The sequence below is a fragment of the Diceros bicornis genome, chromosome 5, assembly GCF_020826845.1.
Source record: "Diceros bicornis minor isolate mBicDic1 chromosome 5, mDicBic1.mat.cur, whole genome shotgun sequence".
Classification (NCBI taxonomy): domain Eukaryota; kingdom Metazoa; phylum Chordata; class Mammalia; order Perissodactyla; family Rhinocerotidae; genus Diceros; species Diceros bicornis.
The window spans coordinates 78,730,602-78,758,531 of record NC_080744.1 but is presented as its reverse complement, the minus strand read 5'-3'; the positions used below and the strand labels follow the sequence as shown (position 1 = coordinate 78,758,531).

Below are 27,930 nucleotides of genomic sequence, written 5' to 3'. Positions count from 1 at the left end.
AATTACCCCATTTTTTTTATTATTTTAATTTTTATTTTTTGTGAGGAAGATAAGCCCTGAGTTAACATCTGTTGCCAATCCTCCTCTTTTCGCTGAGGAAGATTGGCCCTGGGCTAACATCTGTGCCCATCTTCCTTTACTTTATATGCGACACCGCCACAGCACGGCTTGACAAGCAGTGCGTCGGTCTGCACCTGGGATCCAAACCCGCAAACCCTGGGCTGCTGAAGCGGAGCGCATGAACTTAACCGCTACGCCACTGGGCTGGCCCCTCAATTACCCCATTTTAGAACAGAAATAACTTATTTCTATGAATATAAGATTTTATTAATAGTCCCTAAGTATTTAGTAATCAAAGTTTTCTCCAAATCAGGAAAAAAATCCAAAGTAATTAACAAATATATACATGTATAATTTTAAAAAAACTCTTCCTGCAATTTAGTTTTTAGCTTTGAACTTTTCAGTGATGGAAGCAGTGAAGGACTCAATGCCAAAGTTCATTCTGATGAGGCTTTTTCAGGTCAATTAACTTAGTTTCTTGCAAATATAAATCAAGCTTGCTCCAATTCCACAAGGACTCCACCACAGTCTTTAGGATGGAGAAAAATCACTGGTTTTCCATGTGCTCCTATTTTGGCCTCTTCACTTAGACTACGGATCTTCTTTTCTTTCAAATCCATCACAGCTGCATTTATATCATCCACCTTGAGAAAAGGAAATAAATAAGAACACATTTGAGATCACAAAAATACCAAATTAAAGTATCTTAAGACTTAGAAGAAACTTTGCAAGCTCATGTGATCTATCTCCTTTGTCTTCAGGCAGAACTATTCTTTTTTGTGTGTTTTTTTTTTTCTGGTAGGAAGATTGGCCCTGAGCTAACATCCATTGCCAATCTTCCTCTTTTTTTTCGCTTGAGGAAGATTGGTCCTGAGCTAACATCTATGCCAATCTTCCTCTACTTTATAGGTGGGTGACTGCCACAGCATGGCTTGATGAGCAGTGTAGGTCCACACCTGGGATCTGAACCTGCGAACCGGGTTGCCAAAGTGGAGCATGCTGAACTTAACCACTATGCCACTAGGCTGGCCCCAGAACTATTCTTAAAGTATCACAAAAATAAGCTTAATACTTCCAGAGAAGGAAAAGAACTTGCTAAATTCTCCTAGGTGAGCAACCACAATGCTTAAGAATTTTCACCATTCATCAATAAACATTTCTCCTTATAACGTAAATAAAGTATGCCACACTTTATAATATTTTCTTCTAGCACTACTATTCGTGATACTGCACAAACTGCTTTTTCCTAAGAGCCTTGGGTGCCTCATCTATAATAGGGAGATGAGACCTGTCATATAAACAGGCAAGAGATTAAAATAATAGATAAGAAGCTCTTGGCACAGTTTATAGTAGGTACTCAACAAATATGAGTGCTTCCCTGATTCCCAAACCTGCCAACTGCCAAACTACTTGGTTATTTCTTTTGAGATTAAAAGTTCATATACATGAAAATCACTGTTAAACTGTCACCAAAATGTTTTTCTCCATTCTAAAAAATCCAAACATTTATAATTTTGCAACTCTCTTCTAAATCATTTCTTTCTTCATATTTATTGGCAATCTAGGAGAGGAGAAAATATCTCTCTATATACTTGATGGAAAAATGATTCTCCTCTATCTTGGAAAGTCATCCTCGTAGACTGGGAACCAAGTAAATGGATAGAAAGGTATAATATGAATCCCTACATCCCTAGGAAGACATAAATCACCCTTGAGTTTAATGATCTAATAGCATTCTAAACATAAAAAAAAGCACAGAGAATAACACCCATGTACCACATAGATTTAACAAATGTTCACATTTATACAATCTTATTTTCAAAGAGCCAAGGATTATATACTGGTCAAACAACTGATGAAGATACTAAACGTTACTATAAATAAACTATGATTTCTTCAAAGTGTACATTCCTGATGATGCTTCTTATTAATCCTGATAGCTGTATCATGCCCAGACTATGACCATGGTCATTTCACACTAAATAGCTGGTCTATTCTCATCTTTTTCAGAACAATAGGATTCCTCCTGACAGCTTAGCTTTTTGTATCTGGATATAATGAATTTCATTCTATTGAATTTGACCTTTTTTTCCATTTTCCCAAAGTTACTCTAAATTCAGTCTTTCCATTTAAAAATAATTTAAGAATTATACAGTACATGAAAATTTAAACATAAACAACTAAGTACCCCTTGACTACCACTAATATTACTTCCCTCTCCAGAAGTAACTACTGTTCTCAGTTTGACATATGTTCTTCCACATCTTAAAATAAATTTATAATCATTACATGTAAGTGTAGTAGTAAAGAATTTGGCTTTGTCTAAAGAGAGGCCTGGCCTTGACTTCTGGGAGATAATTCACATAACCTGACAGAAGTGTCTTTTGCTCTTGACTTCTGGGAGATAACCTATGTAACCTGATAGGAGTGTCTTTGTTTAGGGCAGAAGCTGACCAAACTGGATCTTAAAGTACAGCTGGCCTTATCCAAGTCTTAGGGTAGGGGATGGCCACGCCAGAAACCATGTAATGTAAGGTAGGAGCTATGGGTCACATGGTGTCAGTAGATCTGGAGACTGAGTTCAACCATGTGGGCAATCGATCAATCAATCATGCCTAAGTAATAAAGCCCTAATAAAAACTCAACAGTAAAGTTTGTGTGAGCAATGCCAGAATGGTAATGTGCCTTGAGGAAAAGGGGAACTGTGTTTAGAACCCTCCTAGACTCTGCCCTATGTCTTTCTTCCTTTGGCTGATTTTGATCTGTATCCTTTTCCTGTAATAAACTGTAACCATGAGTACAACAGCTTTCAGTGAGTTATTCAGCGAGCATTTCTGGAGAGTTACCGAGCATGAGGGTGGTTCTGGAAACCCCCTAAATTTGCAGATGCTATCAGAAGTGAGGGTGGTCATCTAGAAGACTGTGTGTCCTCTAAACTTGATAGTTGGCTCTCAACTTTGCAGTCTGACGACTATGTATGTAAATTAAAGTTCTGTATTATTTGTATTTGCTTTTTTTACTTAACATATATCAGCAATTTTTCCATGTCAGTACATATAGGTCAACAACTTTTTAATTACTACATAGTGTTCTAAATAACCACTTTATAGAAATACAAAAGGTAACCTAATCATGCCCCTACTAACAAACATTTAGGTTATAAAAAGGGAAATCTGTACTCTCCTCAGTGGTCACATGCTAAATTGGCCTCCCTGGTGTTGCCAATTGAACAAAAGAGAGCTTGGTGACTGAGTTCATGGACAAGATTCCACTGACATTTGAGGGCATATGCACATGGCAAGGACTGGTGTAAACAAATAAAAAAAATACTAAAGCAAAATTAAAAGATATGGAGGACAAGTTGAGATACTCTGACAAAACTTAGCTAAAGAAAAAGAGACAAAAATAGAGTGACAGTGGCAATATTTGAAGAGTTAAACTGATAATTTTCCATAATTGAAGACAGACATGAGTCCTCAAATTAAAAATACACTTGAGAATGAAGCAGGATAAATAAAGATAAACCAATAACTATACATATAACAGAAAAGCTGAATAACATCAATGATACAGAGAATATCATAAGAGCTCTCAGGGAAAGAAAAAAAAAAAAAACAGGGGGAAAAAAAGAAAAGAGCTCTCAATCTATAACTGAACTGACAACAAACTCTTAATGAGTAGTAACAGACACCAAAAGATAAAGGAGTAATGTCAAAATGCTGAGGTAAAATTACTTCAATCTAGAATTTTCAACTAGCTTAATTATCATCCAAGACCCTTGCTTACAAACACACACCCCGCTAAATGACAACAAATCGACTTAAAGGAGATATAACAACCAACTGCATCGTGTGCATATTATTGGGATTTTAATTCAAATAAAACACTAGAAAAAGAGAAGTTACATAAGACAAAAAATTTGAATATCTATTGGATATTTAATGATGTTCAAAGATTACCAGATTATTATTAATTTTGTTTGAGGTGTAATTATGATTTTGTGTAAGTATATAAAAACTGCTATACACACACACACAACTAAAATATTTATGGATGAAATTACATAATGTTTGGGAATGGTTTCAAAGTAACACAGGAAGAGGGAAATGTGATGCAGGGAGTATATATAGAATAAGATTGTCCACGAATTGATAACTGTTGAAATTGGGTTTAGGAACATGAGAGTTCATTATATTATTGTCTTCTTTTACATTCAAAATATTCTGTAAGTTAAAAGAATTAAGGCTAACAAATAGAACTAAAATCTGTAGTCTCTAAAATAGCAGAGGAAGAAAGAATGCAAAAAAAAGTTTCTCAATCCAAGAGAAGGCAAAAAGAGGAGGGAAAAAAAAAGGTAAAAAAAAAAAATATGGTAGAAAATAAGTTCAAATACATTAGTAGTTATTATAAACGGAGAAAAGATTAAATTTACAAAATATAAAATGAGATTATCAGAATGAATGTAAATTTTTAAAAATATATTTATTGATTGAAAGAGACATATCTAAACAGCAACAAAAAAATTCAGCTGTATGCCCCTTAGAAGAGACATACCTAAGCAAAACCGCAAAAAATGAGTAAAGGGATGGAAACAAGATACGCTAGGCAAATATTAACCAAAAGGAAGTTGATAGAGCAACATTAATATCAGATAAAACAGAATTTAAGGTGAAATACACTAACAGGGATAAAAAAAGATTAAACCTAAAAATAAAATGAACAATTCATCACAATGATAAAAACAATCTCGAATCTGCATGTACCTAACAGTATTGCCTTGAAAAATAAAAAGCAAACCAAACACGCATAGCCCTCACTATCGGGTACATCAATCAGACAAAAGATTATTTAAAGGATAAAGACAAGTTGTAATAGTTCTTTGAATATTCTAGATATAAGTCCCTTATCAGATATATGATCTGCAAACATTCTCTCCCATTAGTGTGTTGTTTTTATACAAACGTTTTTAATTTTGATGAAGCCCAATTTATCAACCTTCTTGTTTATCACTTGTGCTTCTGGTGTCATATCTAAGAAACCATTGCCTAATCCAAGGTCATGAAAATTTATGCCTACGTTTTTTTCTAAGAGTTTTATAGTTTTAGCTCTTACATTTAGGTCTTTGATCTATTTTGAGTTAATTTTTATATAAGGTGTAATACAGCTTGCGGTTTTTGTTTTTGTTTTTTTTTTGTGAGGAAAATCAGCCCTGAGCTAACATCCGATGCCAATCCTCCTCTTTTTTGCTGAGGAAGACTGGCCCTGGGCTAACATCGTGCCCATCTTCCTCTACTTTATATGGGACGCTGCCACAGCATGGCTTGACAAGCGGTTCATCAGTGCATGCCCAGGATCCAAAGTGGCGAACCCCGGACCACCGCAGTGGAGCATGCGCACTTAACCTTGTGCCATGCTCCGAGCTTTGGGCCAGCTCCGAGCTTTGGGTCTTTTTAAATGCTGTCTTGACCCAGTTTTGCAGCCCTGGCTAGAGACCGGTCAGCTTTCCTTCTTGAACAACTGATTAAGTCCACAACCAACCACTTCCCTTATCAGGCTCTCAAACTCTGAGGCTAATAGGTGCCCACCCTAATTGCCCCAGAGACAAGTACCAGACAACTATGTACATTGCCTATGCTCCAAAGCCCAGAGAATAATTCAAATTAGCCAATCTAGAAGGAGCCCATGAAACCTAACTAATCCCACCCAACTTAGGTGCCCCTTAAAGCTCCAGCTTGCTATTACCCTGTCCCCAGGTGCAATCCCGTGTGGCCTATATGACAGCCTTCTCTTATTTGGAGCTGTAAGTAACAAAGAGTTTTGCCTTTCATCTATCTGAGTGTCACTGTGTTGTGTTCTGCCATCAAAAGAATCTTTAACCTTATAAAACATGTGGTGTGAGGTAAGGGTTCCAATACATTCTTTTGCATGTGTATATCCAGTTGTCCCAATGCCATTTCTTGAAGACTATTCTTTCCCGACTGGATGTCTTTGTACCCTTGTTGAAAATCAACTTACTGTAAATATGGGGTTTAAATCTGACTCTTAAATCTATTCCATTGATCTCTATGTCCATCCTTATGCTAGTATCACACCATTTTCATTACTGTTGCATTGTAGTAAGTTCTCAAATAAAGAAGTGTGCATCTTCTAATGTTCTTTTTCTCTTTCAAGATTGTTTTGGCTGTTTGGGATCCTTTGTATTTCCATATGAATTTTAGGATTAGGTTGTCCATTTCTGCAAAGATGTCAGTTGAGAATCTGATAGGGATTGCATTGAATCTGTAGATCACTTTAGGAAATACTGCCATCTTAACAATATTCAGTCATCTGATCCATGAACACAGCATATCTTTCCATTTATCCAGGCCTTCTTTAATTTCTTTCAACAATGTTTTGTAGTCTTCAGAGTATAGTTTTTGCAGTTACCTTGTTAAATTTATTTCTACATATTTTATTCTTCTTGATGCTATTGTAAATGGAATTGCTTTCTTAATTTCATTTTCAGATGTTTTATTTTTTAATCCAGATAATCTTTGCATTTTAATTAATGTTTAATCCATTTATATTTAATGTAACACTCATATAGTTGAATTTAAGTCTATCATCTTATCATTTTTTTCTGTCTCATTAATACTTTGCTCCTCTTTTCCTGACTTTTGTTTAAATGTGTACTTTTGTAGTGTTTATCTCCTTAATTATTTTAGTTACTCTTTATTTTCTTAATGATCGTTTTAGAGTTTACAATGTGCTTTTTGATCAGTCTACCATTCATGTGTAACGTAAGAAACATACAACGGTATACTTCCATTTACCCAACTCTCATCCTTTCTATCATTGTCATTAATTTTACTTCTATATTATAAACCCTACAATACATTTTAAAAATTTCAATAGTCAGTTGTCTCTTACATAATTTAAGGTAAGAAAAAAGTTATTTATTTTAACCTACATGTTTACCACCTCTGGTGCTCTTCATTCATTCTAAAGACCTGAGTTTTCACCTAATATTATTTCGCTTCATCCTGAAGAACTTCTCTAGTCTTTCTTATAGTGCAGGTCTGCTGGACATGAATCCTCTCATTTTTTTTGTTTAACTTAAATTTGTTTAACTTAAAATGTTTTCATTTCACTTTCATTTTTGAAGGATATTTTCACCAAGTTTAGGATTTTAGGATAACAGATTTTCTATTTTTTTTTAAAGACTACTTTTGTTTACAGCAGTTTTAGGTTCATAGCAAAACTGAGGGGAAGATAGAGATATTTCCCATGTAACCCCTGCCCCTACACATGCATAACTTCCATCATTATCAACATACCCCACCAGAATGGTACATTTGTTATGATTGATGAACCTACACTGACACAACATTATCACCCAAAGTGCAGTTTACCTTAGGGGTCACTCTTGGTGTTGTATATTCTATGGGTTTGGACAAATGTATAATGACATGTATCATCATTATGGTATCATATAAAATATTTTCACTGCCCTAAAAATCCTCTGTGTTCTGCCTATTGATCCTTTTCCCCCACCTCAACCCCTGATCTTTTTACCGTCTCCACAGTTTTGCCTTTTCCATACTGTCATATGGTTAGACTCATACAGTATATAAGCTTTTCAGATTGGCTTCTTTCACTTAGTATTATGCGTTAAAGATTCCTCCATGTCTTTTCACAGCTTGAAAGTTCACTTCTTTTTAGAGCTGAAAATATTCCATTGTCTGGATGTAACAGTTTATTTACCCATTACCCACTGAAGGATTGGAGTAGCCTTTAGTCTAGGACTAACTTTCCTCACTATTAAGGCAAAACCCTTCTGAATACTCTACCCAATGACCCATGACTTACAAGGTCTTTCCACTATGTTTGGCAAGAACATGAACTATTCAAACAATCTCTGTGTAAGGACTGTGTCCTCTAATATTTTTAAGAGGTTCTACTCCCAGCCTCAGGTAGCTTCCTCACATGCACGCACTACTCAATATTCAGATGAAGACTTGAGAGGTAATGTAGACCTCTGGAGAACACTCTCTATGCAGCTCTCTTTTCTAGTACTTTATATTGCAAACTCAAATCACCATGGCCTCCTCAAGACTCCCAACTCCTATCTCCTCAACTCAGGGAGACTGCTAAACTTCACATGGATTCCCCCTCCTGCACTCCAGCCTAGAAACTCTCTCCAGCCAGCAAGCTGGGAAACTGCAGGGCTCATCTTGTTTTTTTCCCTTCTCTCAGGGATCAATGTGGTTGTGCTACCTGATGTCAAGTGCCAGGAAATCATTATTTCACATATTTTGTTTAGATTACTTGTTGAGGTAAAAGGATAAATCCGTTCTCTGTTATACCATCTTGGCTGGAATTAGAATTCTAAATTGGCAGGCTTTTTTTTGTCACTACCTAAAAAAAGGTCATTACATCTCATTTCATAATTTCTGTCGTCTTTTCTTTTTCTCTGATTGCCTTTAAGATTTTCTTTTCATCTTTGGTTTTTAACTTGACTATGGTGTGCTGAGGTGTAGTTTCATTGGTATTTGCCCTGCTTGGGGGTTGCTGAGCTTCTTGAGTCTGTGGGTTGATATCTTATCTCAGATTGGAAATGTCCTTATCAACTATTTCTTCAATTATTGCCTCTGTGCTATGTTCTCTCTCCTCTCTTTCTGGGACTCCAACTATACTCTGCTAAAACTTTTGACCATGTTCTACATCTCACTTACGCTCTGTTTTTCCTCTTCCGTATTTTTCCCTTTTGATTTTGGACTCTAGCCTCTTAGAACTATAAGGGGATAAATTTCTGCTGTTTTAAGCCACCAAGTTTGTGGAAATTTATTATGGCAGCCCTAGGAAACTAATACAACCAGTATATAGCCACACTGAAATTGAACAATTAAGTAAATGGATGGCAGATGGTGGAAGCCAAGTTTCTCACTGTTGGAATGGGGAGTTATAGACAAGCAAAGGAAAAGACTAGAGTGGTCCATGTGGTAATGAATTAAATGGATTAGAGTTAGAGACATCAGTATGAACTCATGAGTTCATGAGTATGTCATATAGACATCTTAAGAGTTCTATATGGCTACATATTGAAATATTTATAGATATATATACACATACAGTATACACACATACATGTCCTTGCTGTTAGCTGAGAAGGCTTAGAAGCAATGACACCCCAGTAACAACAAACATGTCTAGAGCCCAAATCTTGGTTTCTAATACCATTCTCTATTAAAAGGAACCAGGGATTCCTGGAGAAATGGCTCATTCTAGGCTAAGGCAGGGAACATAGATGACGAGTCTAGAGCATGATGCAGTGCCAGAAAGTAAGGAAGTGTGGGAGGACAAAAAAAAAAAGACAGCATTATGTCTAAGGGACACAGGAGCCAACCAAACATGCCCTACTGGCAAAGGTGGAATAATGTGAACAACAAAATAAAGTAATATCGGTTTATAATCCAAAGTGTAAAATAAATATCCACAAGTCCATATTGATATAAATAAATGACCGAATAAATAAATGACTGAATGATAAACGATCAAGTAAATAAATGGGGAAGAAACAAATCTTCTATGCAGAAAAATTCGAAATAATTTATGGAATTATCAAGGAGATGGAGCATAACTCTCCATTCCTTCAGTGTTGGCCTCACACAGTAACTTCCTTCCAAAGATTATAAAATGGAGAAGGAGGAAAAAGAAAGAGTAACTTTACAGTGGAGAAACATGACACTTCCTCAGCTAACGGATCAAGGTCAACATCAACAATGATAAGTCATGTTGATAGTATGGACCCTTGAAGTGACGAGAATGGCACTCTACTTCTGTGGTCTTCCTCCCTAAACCTCCTGGTATAATCATGAGAAAAACATCAGACAAATCTCAATTGAGAGATTGAGATTAATCTCAAAATAACTGACCAGTAACCCTCAAAAATATCAAAGTCATCAAAAAGAAGGAAAGTCTGAGAAACTGTCACAGGCAAGAAGAGCCTAAGGATACATGATTAAGTAAATGTAATGTGGTATCCTAGAACAGAAAAAGGACATTGGGTAAAAACTAAGGAAATCTGAATAAAGTATAGATTTTAGTTAATCATGAACCATTTGGTTCATTAACTGTGACAAATGTACTGTACTAGTAATATATTACTAGTATTAACTAGATGTTAATAATAATTTTTTTAAAAAAGAGCCTAACAACCATTTGTAATGAGTGGACATTGTTTGGTTACTGATGAGAATAAATTATAAAAATATTTGTGAATCAATCTGGTAAATTTAATTTATGGACTGTGTATACGATGGTGACAAAAGATTTATCTTGAAATCTGATCAATATGATAATGTCATTGTGGTTATTTATTTTTTAGAGACACAAACTACATAAAGGTAAAATGACATGTTGTGAAGTACTCAAATAGTTTAACAAGGGAAAAATGATAAAGTAAGTGGGGCAAGATCTTGAAAACTGTTGCATCTGAGTGATGGTAATATGGGAGTTCATTACATTATTTTTTTCTACTTCTTGTATGTTTGAAATTTTTCATAATAGAATCATGACTTTTTTCATAATGCCCTTTTGATAATTTCTATTCTACATATGATCATGGGTATTTTCATTATGGAACATTCATCCCACGTACAAATATCTACAATTCTGATGTTGCATCTCAATTTTTAGTATACTGCTTATTCAATATCTCTTAATCCAAGAAACACTTCTAAGATTTAATGTTAGATTTATTTTTTGCAAAATGCCTAATTGACATTGTACATTGACACCTATTTCTATTCCTGTTCCTCTTTCTATCACTGACTTTGATTTTAAAGATCTTATACCATATTCATCCTTTAGTTAAAATGTTGCTATAAAATTTACAATTCTTTAAGAGTATTCCTCATGTTTTGTTCGGCAATAATAAAAAGAATGAAATAAAAATGTCTTATTAATTTTCTGAATTGAAAGTAGACGTATTATCTACTTTAAGAGTATAAGAAGTGCTTATAAGAAATGCGAAGCAATTTGACTTGAGAAATTAAGTCTGTCCCCCTAACTAATAAAAATAGCAGAGTCAAGGGGCTGGCCCAGTGGCACAGTGGTTAAGTTCGTGCATTCCGCTTCAGCAGCCCGGGGTTTGCCAGTTCAGATCCTGGGCACGACCTACTCACTGCTCATCAAGCTATGCAGAGGTGGTGTCCCACACAGAAGAGCTACAACTCTACAACTATGATATACAACTATGTACTGGGGCTTTGGGGAGAAAAAAAAAAAGAGGAAGATTGGCAACAGATGTTAGCGTAGGGCCAAGCTTCCTCCAAAAAAAAAGAAACAGCACAGTCAATAACAACCCATCTAAAAAAATCTGCATTTATAGTTCTTTGTACCATTACAGTTGTGCATCATATAGCTCTGTAAGACCCTGAATGCCATCAGTGAAAATCTGGGCTAGTTACTTAGACTTCTTACCAGCTTTTTTGGGGCGGAGGAGAGGGTGCTGTATCTGTGTCTAGGAATTTACTTTGATTTTCTCTTGCCATTTGGAAATTAAGAGTGACAGTACTCCAAATAAAAAACGTTTGGATTGTGACAAGCAGAATTCAGAATCTTCAGGTAATTCTTATACTTTCTTTGGTCCTCAGCTGCCACATCTGAAAATGGCAATGCAATCTTGTTTGTTTGAAGGCACGGAGTTGGACTAAATAACATCTTTTTAAAAACTTTAAGGTATGTAATTCTCAGTGACCAAATTTTATGAACCAGTAATAACATGCTACTTTGAATGGTGCATGTTTTGATTGATTTCAAAAATATAAGCTATTTTATATAAAATTATAATTGTGCTAATTGACATCAATAATGAATGAATCAAATCCTCAAACTAATATAAATCCATAAAAGTTAAAATTAAAAGTCTGGATAAAATATTTGTTTCAATTGTCTTTTCCCCCAAAACTAAAAACTAAATAAATTATGCAACCCTAACATTGTTCTCACTTTGCATGGGGTTCAGAGGGTTCCTGCGTACTCTTGGGAATTATTTCAGAACAGCAGACTTTACCTAAGCTTCCATATTTGCTATGTCTGGTGGTGGCTAGGTAACAAGTTTCCCAAATGCTCCTTTCCATTGAAATTTTCACCAACTGATAGTAAAACATTAAAAAGAAAACAAAACCCCAAACTAAATTTGTTTAATTGACAGGACTCTTATTCCAAGAGGATTTCTCCCTTTTTTTCTTCTTTATTTTTCTTGGTAATAAAATGCCCTTTCTTCTATAAAATGATGTTAGCAGTAGATAGAAGTTTAAAAAATTCTCCTTACTTAAGAACATAAAAAGTTAAAAACTTCATCAAACTGCCCAATTTTTTGTTTTGTTTTGTTCTCTGGAAATGTTATTGCTCCATGAAACTCCCACGTCCGGGAACCAGTGATACACAGATCACTTGTAGAGCTTAGCAACTGTCCTCGTCACCCCATCTGAGCTCCTACTCACTATGCCAGGCCACCCGACCCCCTACATGGAGGCCTCCTACCCCAACTTGGGTGAGGCCACTGCCTGTACTCAAGTCTTCCTCACCCTGCGTGGGCCCCAATCTCCTGCACAGAACTGTTCCAGTGTGTACATACCCTCCTCACCCTGTTTAGGCTCTGACTCCCTATACCTGCTCCCACCCCATGTGGACATCTATCTCATCCTGCTCAGGCCCTGGCTCCCCCATATCAGGCCACCCCATGCAAGGACATCCGCAATCCCACTTGGCTTCAACTCCCCACATCAAGTCATCATCTCCCCCTGCACTGATGCACTCCTCACACGACTCAGGCCCTAACTCCACATGCTGGGTGCCCCCTCCACACATACACATACACACACATACACACATGGTGTTGATGTCTCCCTCACCCTGTTCAGGCTCTTATACTCCATGCTGCCCACCCCATACACGTACACATATGGATGACCCCCTCACCATGCCTGGCATCCAACTCCCTGTATTGGGCTGGCCTCCCATGCTGATGTCCTCCTCACTGACACCCCAAGCCTGGCTGCCCCTTTGCGGGTACAACCCTCCCACCTCACCCTACTCCAGACTCTGACACCCTGCGTGGGCACCCTACTTGGTCTCTGGCTTTCCCGAGGCAGGCAGCCCCTGCTCGTGGATGCCCTCCTCATCCCGCTCTGGCTCTCCCCACCAATGTAGACAACTATTTTGCTCTGTCCTACGTAAAGTCTTCAGGATTGAATTGTTCAAGAAGGGAAGGAAGGGGGAAGGGGCATCGTTACTTTTAATACCGTTTATTTTCCCTTTTGTTTTGACAACTAGAAAGCAATATTTGGCAGAACTAATAGGTATACTACTTTTACCCTTAGTTTTTTTTTTTTTTTTTGTGAGGAGATCAGCCCTGAGCTAACATCCGCCAATCCTCCTCCTTTTTTTTGCTGAGGAAGACGGCCCTGGGCTAACATCGGTGCCTATCTTCCTCCACTTTATATGGGACGCCGCCACAGCATGGCTTACCAAGCAGTGCGTCGGTGCGCGCCCGGGATCCGAACCAGCGAACCCCGGGCCGCCGCAGCAGAGCGCGCGCACTTAACCGCTTGCGCCACCGGGCCGGCCCCTACCCTTAGTTTTATTTTGACTTACATTTCCTCTTTCTTCTAAAGAGGAAATAAATAAACTGTTACTTATGTTTATCCTTTTGTATCTTACAGGCTGCATTTTGGTCAGTCACTTCTAATCCTCTGTGGAAAATACAGGGCATGGGTGAATAAATAAAGCAAGGAGGCAACTCCAGGAGGACAGAGACTTGGTATTTTGTTCACCTATATATCCCCAGCACTTAATGCAGTGAAGGTCCAAGTGCCACTGAAAATACTTAACAGCCAGGAATAGAACATAGACAAAATGCACCAACCAAACAGAATAGAAGGGACCTTATCCAGGAGCAGAGTCCTGGAGGACCCCTGCTGTGCCAAGTATTAACCCTTTAGTTGCTGACTTGTAATTGTGTGTGAGGATGTCTGAGGGGTCCCAGGGAAGGGTCCTTGTGGAGGGGGGATGCTACTCAGGAGGTTTAGAGCAGCAGCTACTTACCAACCAGCATGGAAGTATTTAAATGTTTGTACAAACTTAATATAAATTTGTTGAATAAGTAAATATTTTCAGTGGCCCATGAGGTTTTCAATGTGACATACGTTGCTGTCTGGCCAAGTTATTTAGTGAAAGCATAGCTAGTTCTATTCAATACTAGAACCATTTCTTCAGGGAGAGGCCTGCAGAAGGCAGGAAGCACACATTGGTAGCATCAATACAAGCTGTGCCAGAAAAAAGCAGGCTACTCAGTCCATATGCAAGCAAGAGAAGACTGAACAAGATGACTTCTAAACTTCCTCTAGTGAAAGGCAAACACACAGGTATAAGAAACTTGGGCAAACCTCACAAGAGAAAATAGATATCCAAACAATTTTGACAGAAAAATGTTGATTAATGGTGTGATACTAATCCATGTATGAAGAAAAGGACATTTTGTCTAAAAGTCTTGTTGAGTCAACTAAAAGCTATGGCGCATGCCCATAACAGACCCACTGTTAAACCAGAGGTTTTATTTGAGGTCCCAGTGAAGAAGAAAATGAAGTATCTTGATGATAATTACAGAGAAGAAAGTCGTTTCTCCGATGAGTGGATTTAACATTTCAAAAGAAGGAAGGGCATTAAAAAATAAATGGCTATGAACCATAAAGCTAGAGAAGATTGTGAGTATTTTGGGGGGATACATTTCTGAATGTTGCCTACTCCCAAAACAGTTAGGAAAAGCTGAAGTAACTGGTTCGTGTGTATACGATATTTATCACCTTCTACCTTATCAATTACCCCTCTCCTGAGTCTCCTTATATTCACAAGGGCTAGACAGGTTGCCTCCTCTTGCATAAGCAAATGCTGCTGGTTCCCACTTCTGGCTATTTGAAAATAAAATCATTCTAGAGCTTTTAGAAGTTTCATACATTTCCTTTTGCTTAGAATACATTAATATATTGATGGCTACAGCACTTCTAAACGTGTCCACAGATTCTTTGCTACTTCTCCCATCAAGAGGCATCCAGGATCTACGTCCTCTCCCCTCGCATCCTGAAGACTGGCTTATGACCAACAGACAGCAGCAGAAGTGCTGCTGGGGGACTTCTGAGGCTAGGACAGAAATGGCCATGCAGTCTTGCCTGGCTCTCCTGGGACACTCATTCTGGCTAGTAAGAAGTCAGTAAGCCAGCTGTCCAGGAGGAAGTCCAACTCTCCTTAGAACTACCCTCAGCTTGTAAAGCTGAAGAGATTATGCACAACTGCTCCTGCTGGAAGGCCTAGCTGAGCTCCTAGCTGCCAGCCAGCATCAAGACCAGCATGGGAGTGAGGCACATGGGGCACCCAGCCCAGGTGAGCCTTCTTCACAACTGCAGCTCCAGCCAATATGTGACTGCAACCACATGCAAGATCCCAAGCAAGAACTGCCCAGCAGAGCCCTCCCCCAAACTCCCAACCCACAAAATACTGAGCAAAATAAAATAGTTGTTAACACCCTGAAGTTTTGGGATAATGGATTACATAGCAACAGTAATGAATGACCAAAGAAATATTTTCTGACCAGTTCTATCGCTTTTTGTACTTTCAGTGGAAGACAATTTCAGACCCAAGTTGTAGTAGCCAGAATAGACTAGGTTACATAATTTCCTCTCCCTGTGGTAAAATAATTATCCCTGAAATCTCTGCAGCTTCATTCAACAAAAATGTATTTCCTGTTCAAGGATAGGTGAGCAATTCTGCTCTACCTGGTAAGTCGGGGAACCATGCCCCTGCATCTGGTGACAACTTCATCTCACAGACTGCATAGCAGGTGACATTAATTCTCAAATGTTTCCATCTTACAGCATATTTTCATTCAGAAAAAGTGGCACACTATCTTGGCAATACCACTTCTTAAAAATTACCAAGCAGGGCATAGATTGGTGGCCTCTAGTACCCATTCTCCCTTTCTTCCTTTTAATTATAGCAACCTCCAAGTTTTAGAAGAACACACAACTGCCCAACTACAGACCACTTGCAGCCAAGTGTACCATGTACTAAGCTCGGGCCAATGGGACACAAACAGGAGTGATATGTGTAATTTCTAGATCACCTCCTTAAAGGTACTAGCCCTGTTTTCTCTCATTTTCCCTCCCCTCTGGCTGGTAAATGGTGATGCCTGGAGCAACCAAGTAAGTCATGTGTTATGGATGGCAGAGTTGTCCCATCAGCCTGAGACAGCTCACTTCTGGACTGAGAACAGAAAAATAAAATCTATCTGGTTAAGCCACTCTATTTTTTACAGAGAACAGAGAATAATGATGGGGGGTGTCATACTAACATAGTAACTAACTAACCACTTTCCACGCCTTCTCCCATTACCTACCTTCAATTTTATGCTGATATACATTTTCACTGCCCCCTTTCAATCTCTACTTTTGAATTTGCTGTTACATTACTGAACTTCCACTTCTCTTTACTTAACTGAACTTCTAACTGACAGAGCGGCTTACTTTGAAGGCATGGCTCTCTGATGTAGAACACAGACAGTGTAGTGTGGGAGAGGGAAGACTGGAGTCAAAGGCTGATGATCCTGCTTCTCATCCTGGCGGGGGGGTCTTAGATAAACCCTCAAGTCCACTGAAATAAAGACTTGCAGCCATAATTAATCTCCTAAAAAGGGATAAAGGTTAAATATTAGGCCTTGCTTAGCTCCCTGGTCTAACATCTTATGGCTTCCCCACCCCATATTTTAAACTTAGCTAATGCAATGAAGGCAATCTGGCACCATGGCTAACAGTGCAGACTCTGGAATTAGAACAAATCTGGGTTTAAACCCCTTGCCACTTACTACTGATGTGACTATGGGCAAGTTACTATTCCAAGTCTCAGTTTCCTCACCCGTCAAATGGGGTTAATAGTGCTCTCATAGGATAGCTATGAGAATTAAAGGAAAAAATGCAGGTCAAGTACTTCGTATACTGGCAGAGGACTGAATGTTAGTTGTTATGATAACTCTCTGCCTTTCCACATGCTATTCCCTTTGCCTGGAATACCTTCCTCCTCTTGCTCCTGGGAAATTCCCTCACATTCATTATAACTCATACCCTCTGGTGCTTTCCAACCTCCTTGGCCTGCCTGAAGCAATCAATCTTTCCCTCATTTGTGCTACTGAGAAGACATATATATTAAATCTGCTTATCACAGTACACTGTAATTGCCTGTTTAAATAGCTGCCCCTCCTCCCCGTGGGCATGGTTCATGTCTTATTCGCTGCTGAATCCAAGTACTCAGTAGAGTATATATTGTAGGTTCTCAAATATGTTTGAAATATGAACTGAATAAATCCTTGAATTCCCTCTAGAATCAACCCCTTTCTCTTCTGGATTAGGAATGAGGCCTAACTATTAATTATGTCATTCTTTCTATCAAAAGAATTGCCCTATCAAAATAATTTAAATTGAAGCCTAATTGGTACTGCTGATGTTCCAAAAGGCAGTTATCTGAACAAGAACATCTACAGATAAAGGCTCTCTAATGAGAATGTTCTTGTCTAACATTATTTGTTTTTTGGGGAACTGTTAGCAGATGCAATTGAGAAGATCTTAAAAATCACAGCCAATAATTGAAAATGTATTGTTTTTGTAATAAGAAACAAATTATTAGAATTTTAAGGATAGAAAATAATTATAAGAATACTTAGCATGTATATGGAAATTCTTACTTTATCAAGTCTTTTCACTTGCTTCTTCTTATTGCCTTGTGATAGTGAAAGGAGTTGTATTCCTATCACCTGGGAGGTCATATATGATCAATAAATACTATAGCAAAGACTCAAATCTGTTTTGGTCAACTTCTGTGGCCTTCATAGTGGTTGTTGAATCCAGACTTCAATAAAATATATTATTATTATTTGCAGTTTTCTAGAGGGAAAGAGAATATATCTATGGATCCATCTTTGAGTAGGACCAAGATTACCATTCCCCTTAAAGAACTCAATAGTTAAGTTTCTGAAGACAGTGACAATATGTAGTCTTAAAAAGTATAAGACATTTTAGAAAAGAGAAATTTAAAACACCAAGCATTAAAATAATGAAAATACCTCAATGCAGATGTGATGCATTCCTCCAGCCTTGTTTTTCTGCAGAAAACCTGCAACTGGACTGTCACTTCCCAATGGATGAAGCAGTTCCATCTTGGTATTTCCCAGGTTGACAAAAACAACAGATACTCCATGCTCAGGAAGAGGGACTGCCTCACTTACCTGGGCCCCCAGAACATTCTTATAAAATGCTTTGGCTTTTTCCAAGTCTGGCACTGCTATCGCTACATGATTGAGGCGACCCAGGTTCCATAGAGGACCTGCCACGTGATGCGAGGACTGTGACGTGGAAAAAGTTCTTACTGTTGGAAACGGAATTTGAAGTCTGGAAAAACGCCCTGAAAAATTGAACAGCCATTGATATCCTTCTTTTGAGAATTAATGCACTTCTAAAATTAATTTTTTAAAAAACTAAATAAGTTATACATGTAAAAACTACATATCTATTCTTTTTATTACTGAAATTAAATCAGGGGAGATAAATGGAAACACGTAAAAATTACTTACTCTGTTCTGAAATAACCGTCTGAAATTAAAAAGCTAATTCTGAGCTTTTTAGATTCAGAACAAAGAATGACATTTTTCATAATAATTTATATTTACTGATAACACTTAAAGGAGAGCTGCATATCATTAAGAATTACTTGTTATTCTCTGCATTTCACAAAGGGTAAGTTTGAATATGATAATGAAACAACGTACATTTACTGATGAGAACAAGCCATTTTCTTCCCTATCTATAACCAATTTTTTGTCTTATATTTTATAATAAGTTCATTAAAGCCATGACCCTACAGTACCTTTTAATGTGTAGTTTATTTTAATGACTACCACCTAAGGAAAATATCTGATTGTTGGGGGAGAAACAAGCAAAGATCAAGAGGGTACTTAAAATTATGAGAATTTCCTAAGACCAGATTTTTTTTTAGTTTCTTTTTATAATTTTGAAGGATTAGAAGCAGAACTCCTTCTGAATGTGAAGAAATCTCTTTCAAGAGGTCTGCAATGTGTTCTCCTCATGTGTTACTCTGTTTCCCAGCCCCCAAAACACTACACGTTAAGAGCCAGATTCTCCCTGGAATGAAAATTATACGCATGTACAAGGTCTAAATATAATCTAAAACTACATCACTTAATAAAAAAGCATGAAATAGCAAACTGAAGAACACATATTTTATTTATTTATTTTTTTGTGAGGAAGATCAGCCCTGAGCTAACATCCCTGCCAATCCTCCTCTTTTTTGCTGAGGAAGACTGGCCCTGGGCTAACATCTGTGCCCATCTTCCTCCAGTTTATATGGGACGCCGCCACAGCATGGCCTGACAGGCGGTGCATCAGTGCGCGCCCAGGATCCGAACCTGGGCCGCCAGCAGCGGAGCGTGTGCACTTAACCGCTAAGCCACGGGGCGGCCCCAAGAACACATATTTTAAACAATAGGCTGTTAGCTCTTAATGAAAAACACTTTAAACAGTGCCTAGTATCACAGAGCTTCAGCTAACATAAAATGGAATTCCCCTTTACTAAAATTTTTGATAACAAGGAAAATTCAAGTGACACTATTTGATTTTGTTTAAGACCATAAACCTTGTTGGGAAAGATAGTCTTATGCTCACAATCTTTCGACCCCCACTCAGCCGCATAAAGATGGGCCTTGGGCCTGGCCAAGAGATAAAGAGCCCACACAACCTGTGCCGGGCTTATCACCTTGTGTGGGACTATCTTTCCCTCTTTCAGGCTCAATGAATGCTCCTTTGTCTCTGCTTTAAAGCATGCACGTCATATGGCCAACCCCACTGTTATATGTGTCCTCCACCAGGAGGGGTAGGGTACTTTCTATTGTGGCACAAGAGGGGTGTGCATAGGCAAACTGTCCTATGCTGGCCACTGGGAGAGACCCAATGGCCATAGGGGGCAGACACCCACTACTGAAGCTGACCTTGCTCTCTCTTCTCTATGTAGTATTGTTCCATTCAGTGCTGTGTTCTCCTTGGTGACTCCGATACCAAGATGCAATGGGCAGAAGAATTGAGAGTCCTCCCCTGGGATTGGTAAGTGGTGCATGGTACTCTGCTCAACAAACCTGATACATTATAGCTCAGGAGAACGCAAAATTCAGCCTAAGATGGTCTTCTGCTATGCTCCAGTCTGTTATTATTGATTACTGAAATACGCAAAGGTTGTCATTATTAATAGGCTGACATAGCCTGGTTCTATGGACTCACTGTATTACTGTGAAATTCAAGTGTATACCAACCCAGTACACACATACATAAATGTATAACTGAAAGTAAATTTCATAAAAAGAATACCTAATCCTCAGTAAACGTGATGTGCTCTTATATTTTCTACTCTATTTTATTTCAGTTAAAAAAAAATATTAGTGGGGCTAGCCCAATGGCACAATGGTTAAGTCTGCATGCTCCGCTTCGGCGGCCTGGGGTTTGCAGGTTTGGATCCCGGGTGCAGACCTATGCACCGCTCATCAAGCCATGCTGTGGCAGCGTCCCATGTATAAAATAGAGGAAGATTGGCACAGATGTTAGCTCAGGGCCAATCTTCTCAGCAAAAAGAGGAAGACTGGCAACGGATATTAGCTCATGGCCAATTTCCCTCACCAAAAAAAAAATATATATTGGTACTACCTACCCACTAAATATCTACCTTGCTGGTTTGCTGTGAAGATCAGATATTTGGTGTAAAAAATATAATACAGTGTCAGTCATACATAATAGGTGCACAATAAATTCAGCCATTCTCATTGTTAATGACATACAATGATTGTTAGCTAGTTGACTGGCATGCAGGGTTATGTGCAGAGACCAAGAAACTATCTTGAGGGCATGGCATTTAAAAATGCTAACCACTAACAAAATCATTGGTCAAATTGCTCTTCCCTTCTTTCCTTGCATCTCAACTACGTATGCAATTTGCAATGAAAGTTCAACACAGAATGTATTTGTATTAAAAAAAACTGTCGATAGGATCAATGAGCTTTAGAGTAATATGCACATTAATAAGTTGTTTGCTCTGTGAAATTTTAAGGGTATGTCAAATACTGAGTCTAGGTATTTCTGAATTCTCCTTACCAGCATCATCTCTACAAGAGGTGGGGCAGCTGCAGGTTCTTTGGCAGATGTCCTATTACCAGCAAAGGAACATACAGAAATGTCTAAGGAACAAATTAGATGTCCAAGTGAAGGTAAAGTTTTATATATTATGCCAGTTTGCTTTAGGGATATTTCAAAAACTCTGACACTAAAAAGGAAGCCCAAGCAATGCACGTTATTGAAAGCTTCACTGTAGTCTGTCTCTGTAACTTCCTTATCATTTGGAAGTGGGAGAAGAGAAAATAGTTTACTAGAATAACTGGTTCTTTTTCCTTTTAATAGAACACAAAATCTTCTTTATATGTTAAGAAAATAGATAATAACATCTTTATATAATATAAAAATCAAGACTTTACAGCTATATAGGTTTATCTCATCTCAAGAAATGTGAATTAGTTTGAGAAAGGAAACATCATTTGATTGGTTTTATTTGGTCCCTGAAGCATATGTTCTAGGAGTCGGATAAAAATAAATGCAGTGATACTAGTACGAATTCAATAATTCAACTTCTTTAAAATGAAAGGTTAAGGACATAAAAATGGCCAAAAAGTACATGATGAGATCCTCAATATCATTAGCCATTAGGGAAAAGCAAATCAAAACCACAATGAGATACCACTTCACACCCACAAAACAAGTGTTGATGAGGATGTGGAGACACTGGAACCCTTGTACATTGCTGGCAAGAATGTAACACGGTGCAGCCACCACAGAACAGTTTGGCAGTTCCTCAAATAGAATTACTGTGTGACCCAGAAATTCCACTCCTATATACCCAAAATAATTGAAAACAGGGACTCAAACAAAAACTTGTACACAAATGTTCATACCAGCACTATTCCCAATAGCCAAACAATGGAATATTATTCATATGTGTATAATGGAATATCATCCATACAATGGATATGAAGTACCAATACATGCTACAACACGCATGAACCTTAAAAACATTATGCTAAGTGATAGAAGCCAGACATAAAAGGTCATATATTATATGACTCCATTTATATGAAATATCTAGAAGAGGTAAATCTATATGGACAAAAAGCAGAATAGTGGTTGTCAAGGGCTGGAGGCAGGAGGGAATGGGGAGTGACTGCTTAACTGGTATGGGGTTTCCTTTTGGGGTGATGAAAATGTCTTGGAACTAAATAAAGGTGATGGCTGCACAACATGGTGAATGTAATAAATGCTGCTAATTGTACATTTTATTTAAAATGGTTAATTTTATGTGAATTAACTTAAGGATGATCCTAGTATTAAAAGTCTATGGGTGAAATGTGAAATCTTGTAGGCAAAGCAAATTGGGGTAGGAAAAACAGAATAAAGGAGTTACAACGATATAGAGCCTTAATAAAAAACGTGTTCCTGAAAAGTTTGTTGTGAACTCACCTTTTAAAAAATTACAGTTTCTCCTTTGATTTTTGTCAACTTTTAAAAGACATCTTTATTTCAGGTTGCCCTCCAACTGGTAGGAATTCACAACTCTTTAGTTTTAGGTTTCTCTGGCTCCCATTTCAGAAAGGTACAGCAGAACTGCATTACTCTGAACTCCATAATGTATAATTTGTGACTACTTTAAAAAGAGTCACTTTGCTGAATAAACTACAATGTGTAAATGTGTGAATAAATGTATCATATACTTAAAAACAGGAGTGTTAAAAAAAAACAGGATTGTAAAGATGAGTATCTCGAGATTTAAGAAACAAATGACTTTTACACATCAGGAAGTTGATGTATAAGAAATAGATATGTTACCAAATCTGGTGTTGTATGTTAAGTCTAATTCCCATCTTTCCTTCAATATTGGTTCTCGCTAAATACTTTTTAGTGACTGGACTTAAAAATAACATTGCATTTCTTTCCATTCAGGTTGCACTTATTTCAGACCAGGCTTTCTAAACATTGTCTCCAAATAAGTAAAGGTGTAACTGCAAGGGTCTATACTCAAATACGCTAATACTAAGGGTACTTACTGTTTAAAGAAATTATATGTTAAATTTGTACACAAAGTGTCACAAAACTGTGACTAATCACTTGTAAGAAGGTTTTCTTAACAGGTTTATTGAAATATAATTTATGTACTATAAAGTTTACTTGCTTGAAACGTACAATTGTTTTTTGTATATTTGCAACATTCTGCAAATTTCACATAATCTAATTTTAGAAAACATAAGTTTTTAAGTCTGAATTTTTGCACATCTGGTTTGAGGAGACATAACATACTTAGTAAGCCATTCATTAGAAGTGCCCTCAAGTTAGTTTGCTAAGAAGCCCATACGTTTTCAACATTCCACCAGTGGATTTCATAGCACCATATAAACAGACCACGTTTCTGTTACCCACTTACACACAACTCCATAATAAAAGTAAATCTCTCCTCACAGTCATGTAACTTGGCCACCCTTGTCTCTTAACAGATTCAGTTTCCATTTTCAAACCTAACTTTTTCATGAAGCCAATCCTTTGCAAGCCAAATTGGAACTTATTGTGTGTGTTTAATCTGATTCATTTTTCTGAGCTTCTCCTGTTTTTCTGTTAAGTTTTCTGTTCCTTAAAAGCGGGGTCATAACATAAAATTACCATACAATACACCAATCCCACTTCTGGGTATATATGCAAAAGAATTTAAAGCAGGAATTCAAAGAGGTATTTACATACCCATGTTCACAGCTATACTATTCAAAGTAGCCAAAAGGTGGAAATAACCCAAGTGTCCATCAACAGATGAAAAGATAAACAAAATGTGGTATAAACATACAATGGAATATTACGCAACTTTAAAAAGGAATGAAATTCTGACACATGGTACAACATGAATGAACCTTGAAAACATTATGCTACGTGAAACAAGCCAGTCAGAAAAGGACACATATTGTATAATTCCACCTATATGAGGCACCTAGAGTAGTAAAATTCATGCCGAGAAAGTAGAATAGCAGGTTACCAGGGGCGAGGAGGAGGGGATAATGGGGGAATTATTGTTGAATGAGTACAAAGGTTCAGTTTCAGATGATGAAAAAGTTCTAGAGATAGATGGTGGTGACAGCTACACAATATGAATGTACTTAATGCCACTCACCCGTACAACTAAATATGGTTAAAATGGTAAATTTTACCTGATGTATATTTAACCACAATAAAAGAAAAAGTGGAGTCATTTAAGGTTCAAGCACCTAAAATAGTAGGATACACTAAGGCCAGCCTTTGGAATACACTCTTTCCATTTATGCCAACATGTGTATATAAGTTACAAAAGAAACATGTTATCTTTACCAGTATTCAGTTGTTGCAATAAATGTATGACTTGTTGGAAGTTATATCGCCTTTCCCTTAATTTTTCCCCCACTAACTATTGAATAAAAGTAATTCTAAAAATACACATACAAAAATGCCTATTCTCTAATATTCAAATTATTATTTATATGTTCGCCTTCAGGTTTTGTCAGTATCACATAAGAGGCAGTGTGCCTGAGGGTTAAGAATGTGGGCCCTGGTGCTAGACTGCCCTGGTTCAAATCTTGACCCTACCACTAGCTGTGTAGCTTGGCCTAGTTACTCACGCTCTCTGTGCCTTGGTTTTTCATACAGGAAGATAATGACTGACTGACTCACTCACTCTACCTCATAGAATTGTCATGAGACTAAAGTAAACAATATATATAAAGGTTTAGTAAAGTGCCTGGCACAAAGTACATTATTAATTCCAAGAATTATCATTACTGCACTTTTAGAAAGTTTATAGCAATAACTTGCTTATAAATGTAAGCATCGTTGACTTCTAATGCATTTTATGCTTTTAAAGGAGAAAGTTGACCATACATCTACTGTATACACAGTACTGCACTTATGTTAAAAATGTTATTCAATAACTAAAGATTGTATGTGGCCAACGTTTTGGCATACATAGTGTTTCTGTATTAACTGCTTCATTTCATCAATCCACAACTCACTACACTTTAAGACAAGGAGACTACTCTCCTTTCCCTCTGGAAAATTTACTGTGTGGGCTCTGATTTTAGAACATCTTTGGTAGTATTTCAGTACTTAGTGACTACTGACATCCTTGAGGAATAATGCTGCTGGAAGATATTATAAGTATAGTATTCTTTTTGCTTTTTGATACAGCAATACCGATTTACAACTCTTCCAAGTTAAAATTAGTTGCTTACAGTAACTCTCTAACTTACCCACACTGCTCACGACCATTGTTTTAACTTGGGATCTCTTTTTAATATCATATAGAAGTGGAAACTATATAATTCTGCCTTTCAAGAACCTATAAGCTGGTTATTACCCCCAATGCAGATAGGCCCCAGTCTCTGGGCATTCTCCACACTGCCGGGATTTATCAGCAGTGGAGGACAGATCGATCCCAAGGTGTACCATGGGAAAACATCCTTCTGACTTGACCTCACTTTCCCAATAAAGACCCATGAGTTTATTTCATCATCAGAGTTACGCAACACTCCTATGTAATCTTGACTAAGTCTGTAATTTTGCCTAAGCAAACTGTGAAATCACAAATTCTGAAGTGGGAGTGAATCATGTGATAGCCCAGCTCTGCCTATTAGTCATCATGGCCAAAAAAATAGAGATAATAGTAACAGTTCAGTGAGCAATTTAATCCTCACAATTACTCTATGGATCAGATAATATTACTTTTCCCATTAAGATACAAGGAAAACAAGTCTGATTAAGTAATTTTCTTCAAGGTCACACCAAACGGCAAAGCTGGGTCTCAAGCCCAGGCCTGTCTGACATCACAGTTGATGCTGTTAAAATATTGTTTAATTTTCTCATTCCTCTGAAATTCTTTATCATTCTTTTGATTCTCAATTTTTAATATCTTTAGTGCATGTTCTGTAAGCAATATCTACTTTCTAAAAGATGGCTTTCTAAGAGATAAGAGATGATTCTTTGTTTTATGAGCTCTTTTGCAAAGGACTATTGCAATGGTATGTGAGCTAAGACGCTGACTTGTATTTTACCAAGGAGAGGAAGGAGGGGCTGGGAGGGCATGTTATTATCAAACTTGAGTATCACCTGTTAAGCATAGACTCATTTTAACAAGCTACGCTCAGCCTGTTGTTACAGTACTTTTTCATGTGTACATACCACCTCTCTAAACTAATTAAGTGCTGAGACAGCTAAGTCTTACGGCGCACTTCTTTGTATGTGGCTCATCACTCAGCCCTGGTGACTTGCAATGACAGATGCATAAGAAATTCGGTGATTGGTTAGAAAGACTATAGTGATCAAAACAGAACTGGTTCGGGGTGGTCCCTTGGCTTAGCAGTTAAGTTCTCACGCTCCGTTACTGGCGGCCGGGGTTTGGATCCCGGGGGCGCACCGACACACCGCTTCTCCAGCCATGCTGAGGCCGCGTCCCACATACAGCAACTAGAAGGATGTGCAACTATAACACACAACTATCTACTCGGGCTTTGGGGAAAAAAAAAAGGAGGAGGATTGGCAATAGATGTTAGCTCAGAGCCGGTCTTCCTCAGCAAAAAGAGGAGGATTAGCATGGATCTTAGCTCAGGGCCCATCTTCCTCACAAAAATAAATAATAAATAAAAATTTTAAAAAAACAAACAACAGAACTGGTTCAGTTTGAGGGGAGACTTCAAAGCAGGAACAGAACTGTAAGTTTCAACAGGTGGAACAGAGCACCTTCCAGAAGAGAAATCTAACATTAAAGGTTCCTCCCCTTGAACACTTTCTGAAGGTGCTAAGCTGAAGGATTTATCACACATGTTCAGGAGTCACTCTGAGACATTCTCACCTGGCACTTTCTTCCTAACAGGGAATTTCAGATTCAGGGAAATAGCTGCCCTCCGACGAGAAAGAAAGAAGACAGAAAGGAGAGAAAGTGGGTGGTCTGCAGAGTCAGAAAACTTGCTTCTGCCATCACTGATTTTATCTAGCCTTTTTTTTTTTTAAGGAGATAGAGAGAACTCTAGGAACCTTCCAAATCCGTCTGCTTTTATCTTTCCTGTTTATATACAAGATAATAAATACATTAGGGCATGTGGGAAAAAACACTCCTTTGGTATTGTTTACACGACTGACCTTCAGGCCTTCCCAGAAGGATACTGCACGGGCTTGGAGTTCAGCTTGTGCTTTTTACAGGACCTGCCCTTTTTTCTGGTTTCCCCCTAGTCTCTTACGCTGCGCAGTAAAATAAGACTCACTGTCCCTGTGCCATTTACTTCATTACTTCTGTCCCAGCCTAGCTGTCCCCTTGGACAGGTTCCCTCACCTCTCTGGGGCCACATATAAAAAGTGGCAACGTCAACTGGACACCCCTCTCAGGGTGGCTGTGAGACTCAAATCCAATAACGAAATATCCGCGCTAACCCGAGGCGCTTCTGGAAGATTCCCTTAGCCTAAAGGAGCTGACAGCGAACGCGAAACGCACCTCCAGTGCTGTAGCCACCCGCGGCCTCCTCTGGCCCCTGGCCTCCCGTCCCACCCCACAGAGAACCCCGAAGCTGCGGGGTATTCACCTACGCCCAGGGCGCTCGCAGCCACGGCCTTCAGCACGCACGCCATCTTGGGAAGCGCCCCACTAATTCCCGACCTGCGTCAGCCGGGTGAGGAGCTC

The 27,930-nt window shown here is 38.1% G+C and overlaps 1 protein-coding gene across 1 annotated transcript; it reads right to left on the bottom strand.

The window, feature by feature from the left end:
* Positions 1-62: 62 nt before the first annotated feature.
* MCEE (methylmalonyl-CoA epimerase) lies at positions 63-27,905 on the bottom strand. The gene is made up of 3 exons (XM_058542276.1): positions 27,833-27,905; positions 18,212-18,549; positions 63-704 (listed from the first exon to the last, which is right to left on the bottom strand). The coding sequence occupies exons 1-3, from the start codon at positions 27,876-27,878 to the stop codon at positions 552-554; spliced, it is 537 nt and encodes a 178-aa protein (XP_058398259.1). The 5' UTR covers positions 27,879-27,905; the 3' UTR covers positions 63-551.
* Between the last annotated feature and the right edge of the window lie 25 nt (positions 27,906-27,930).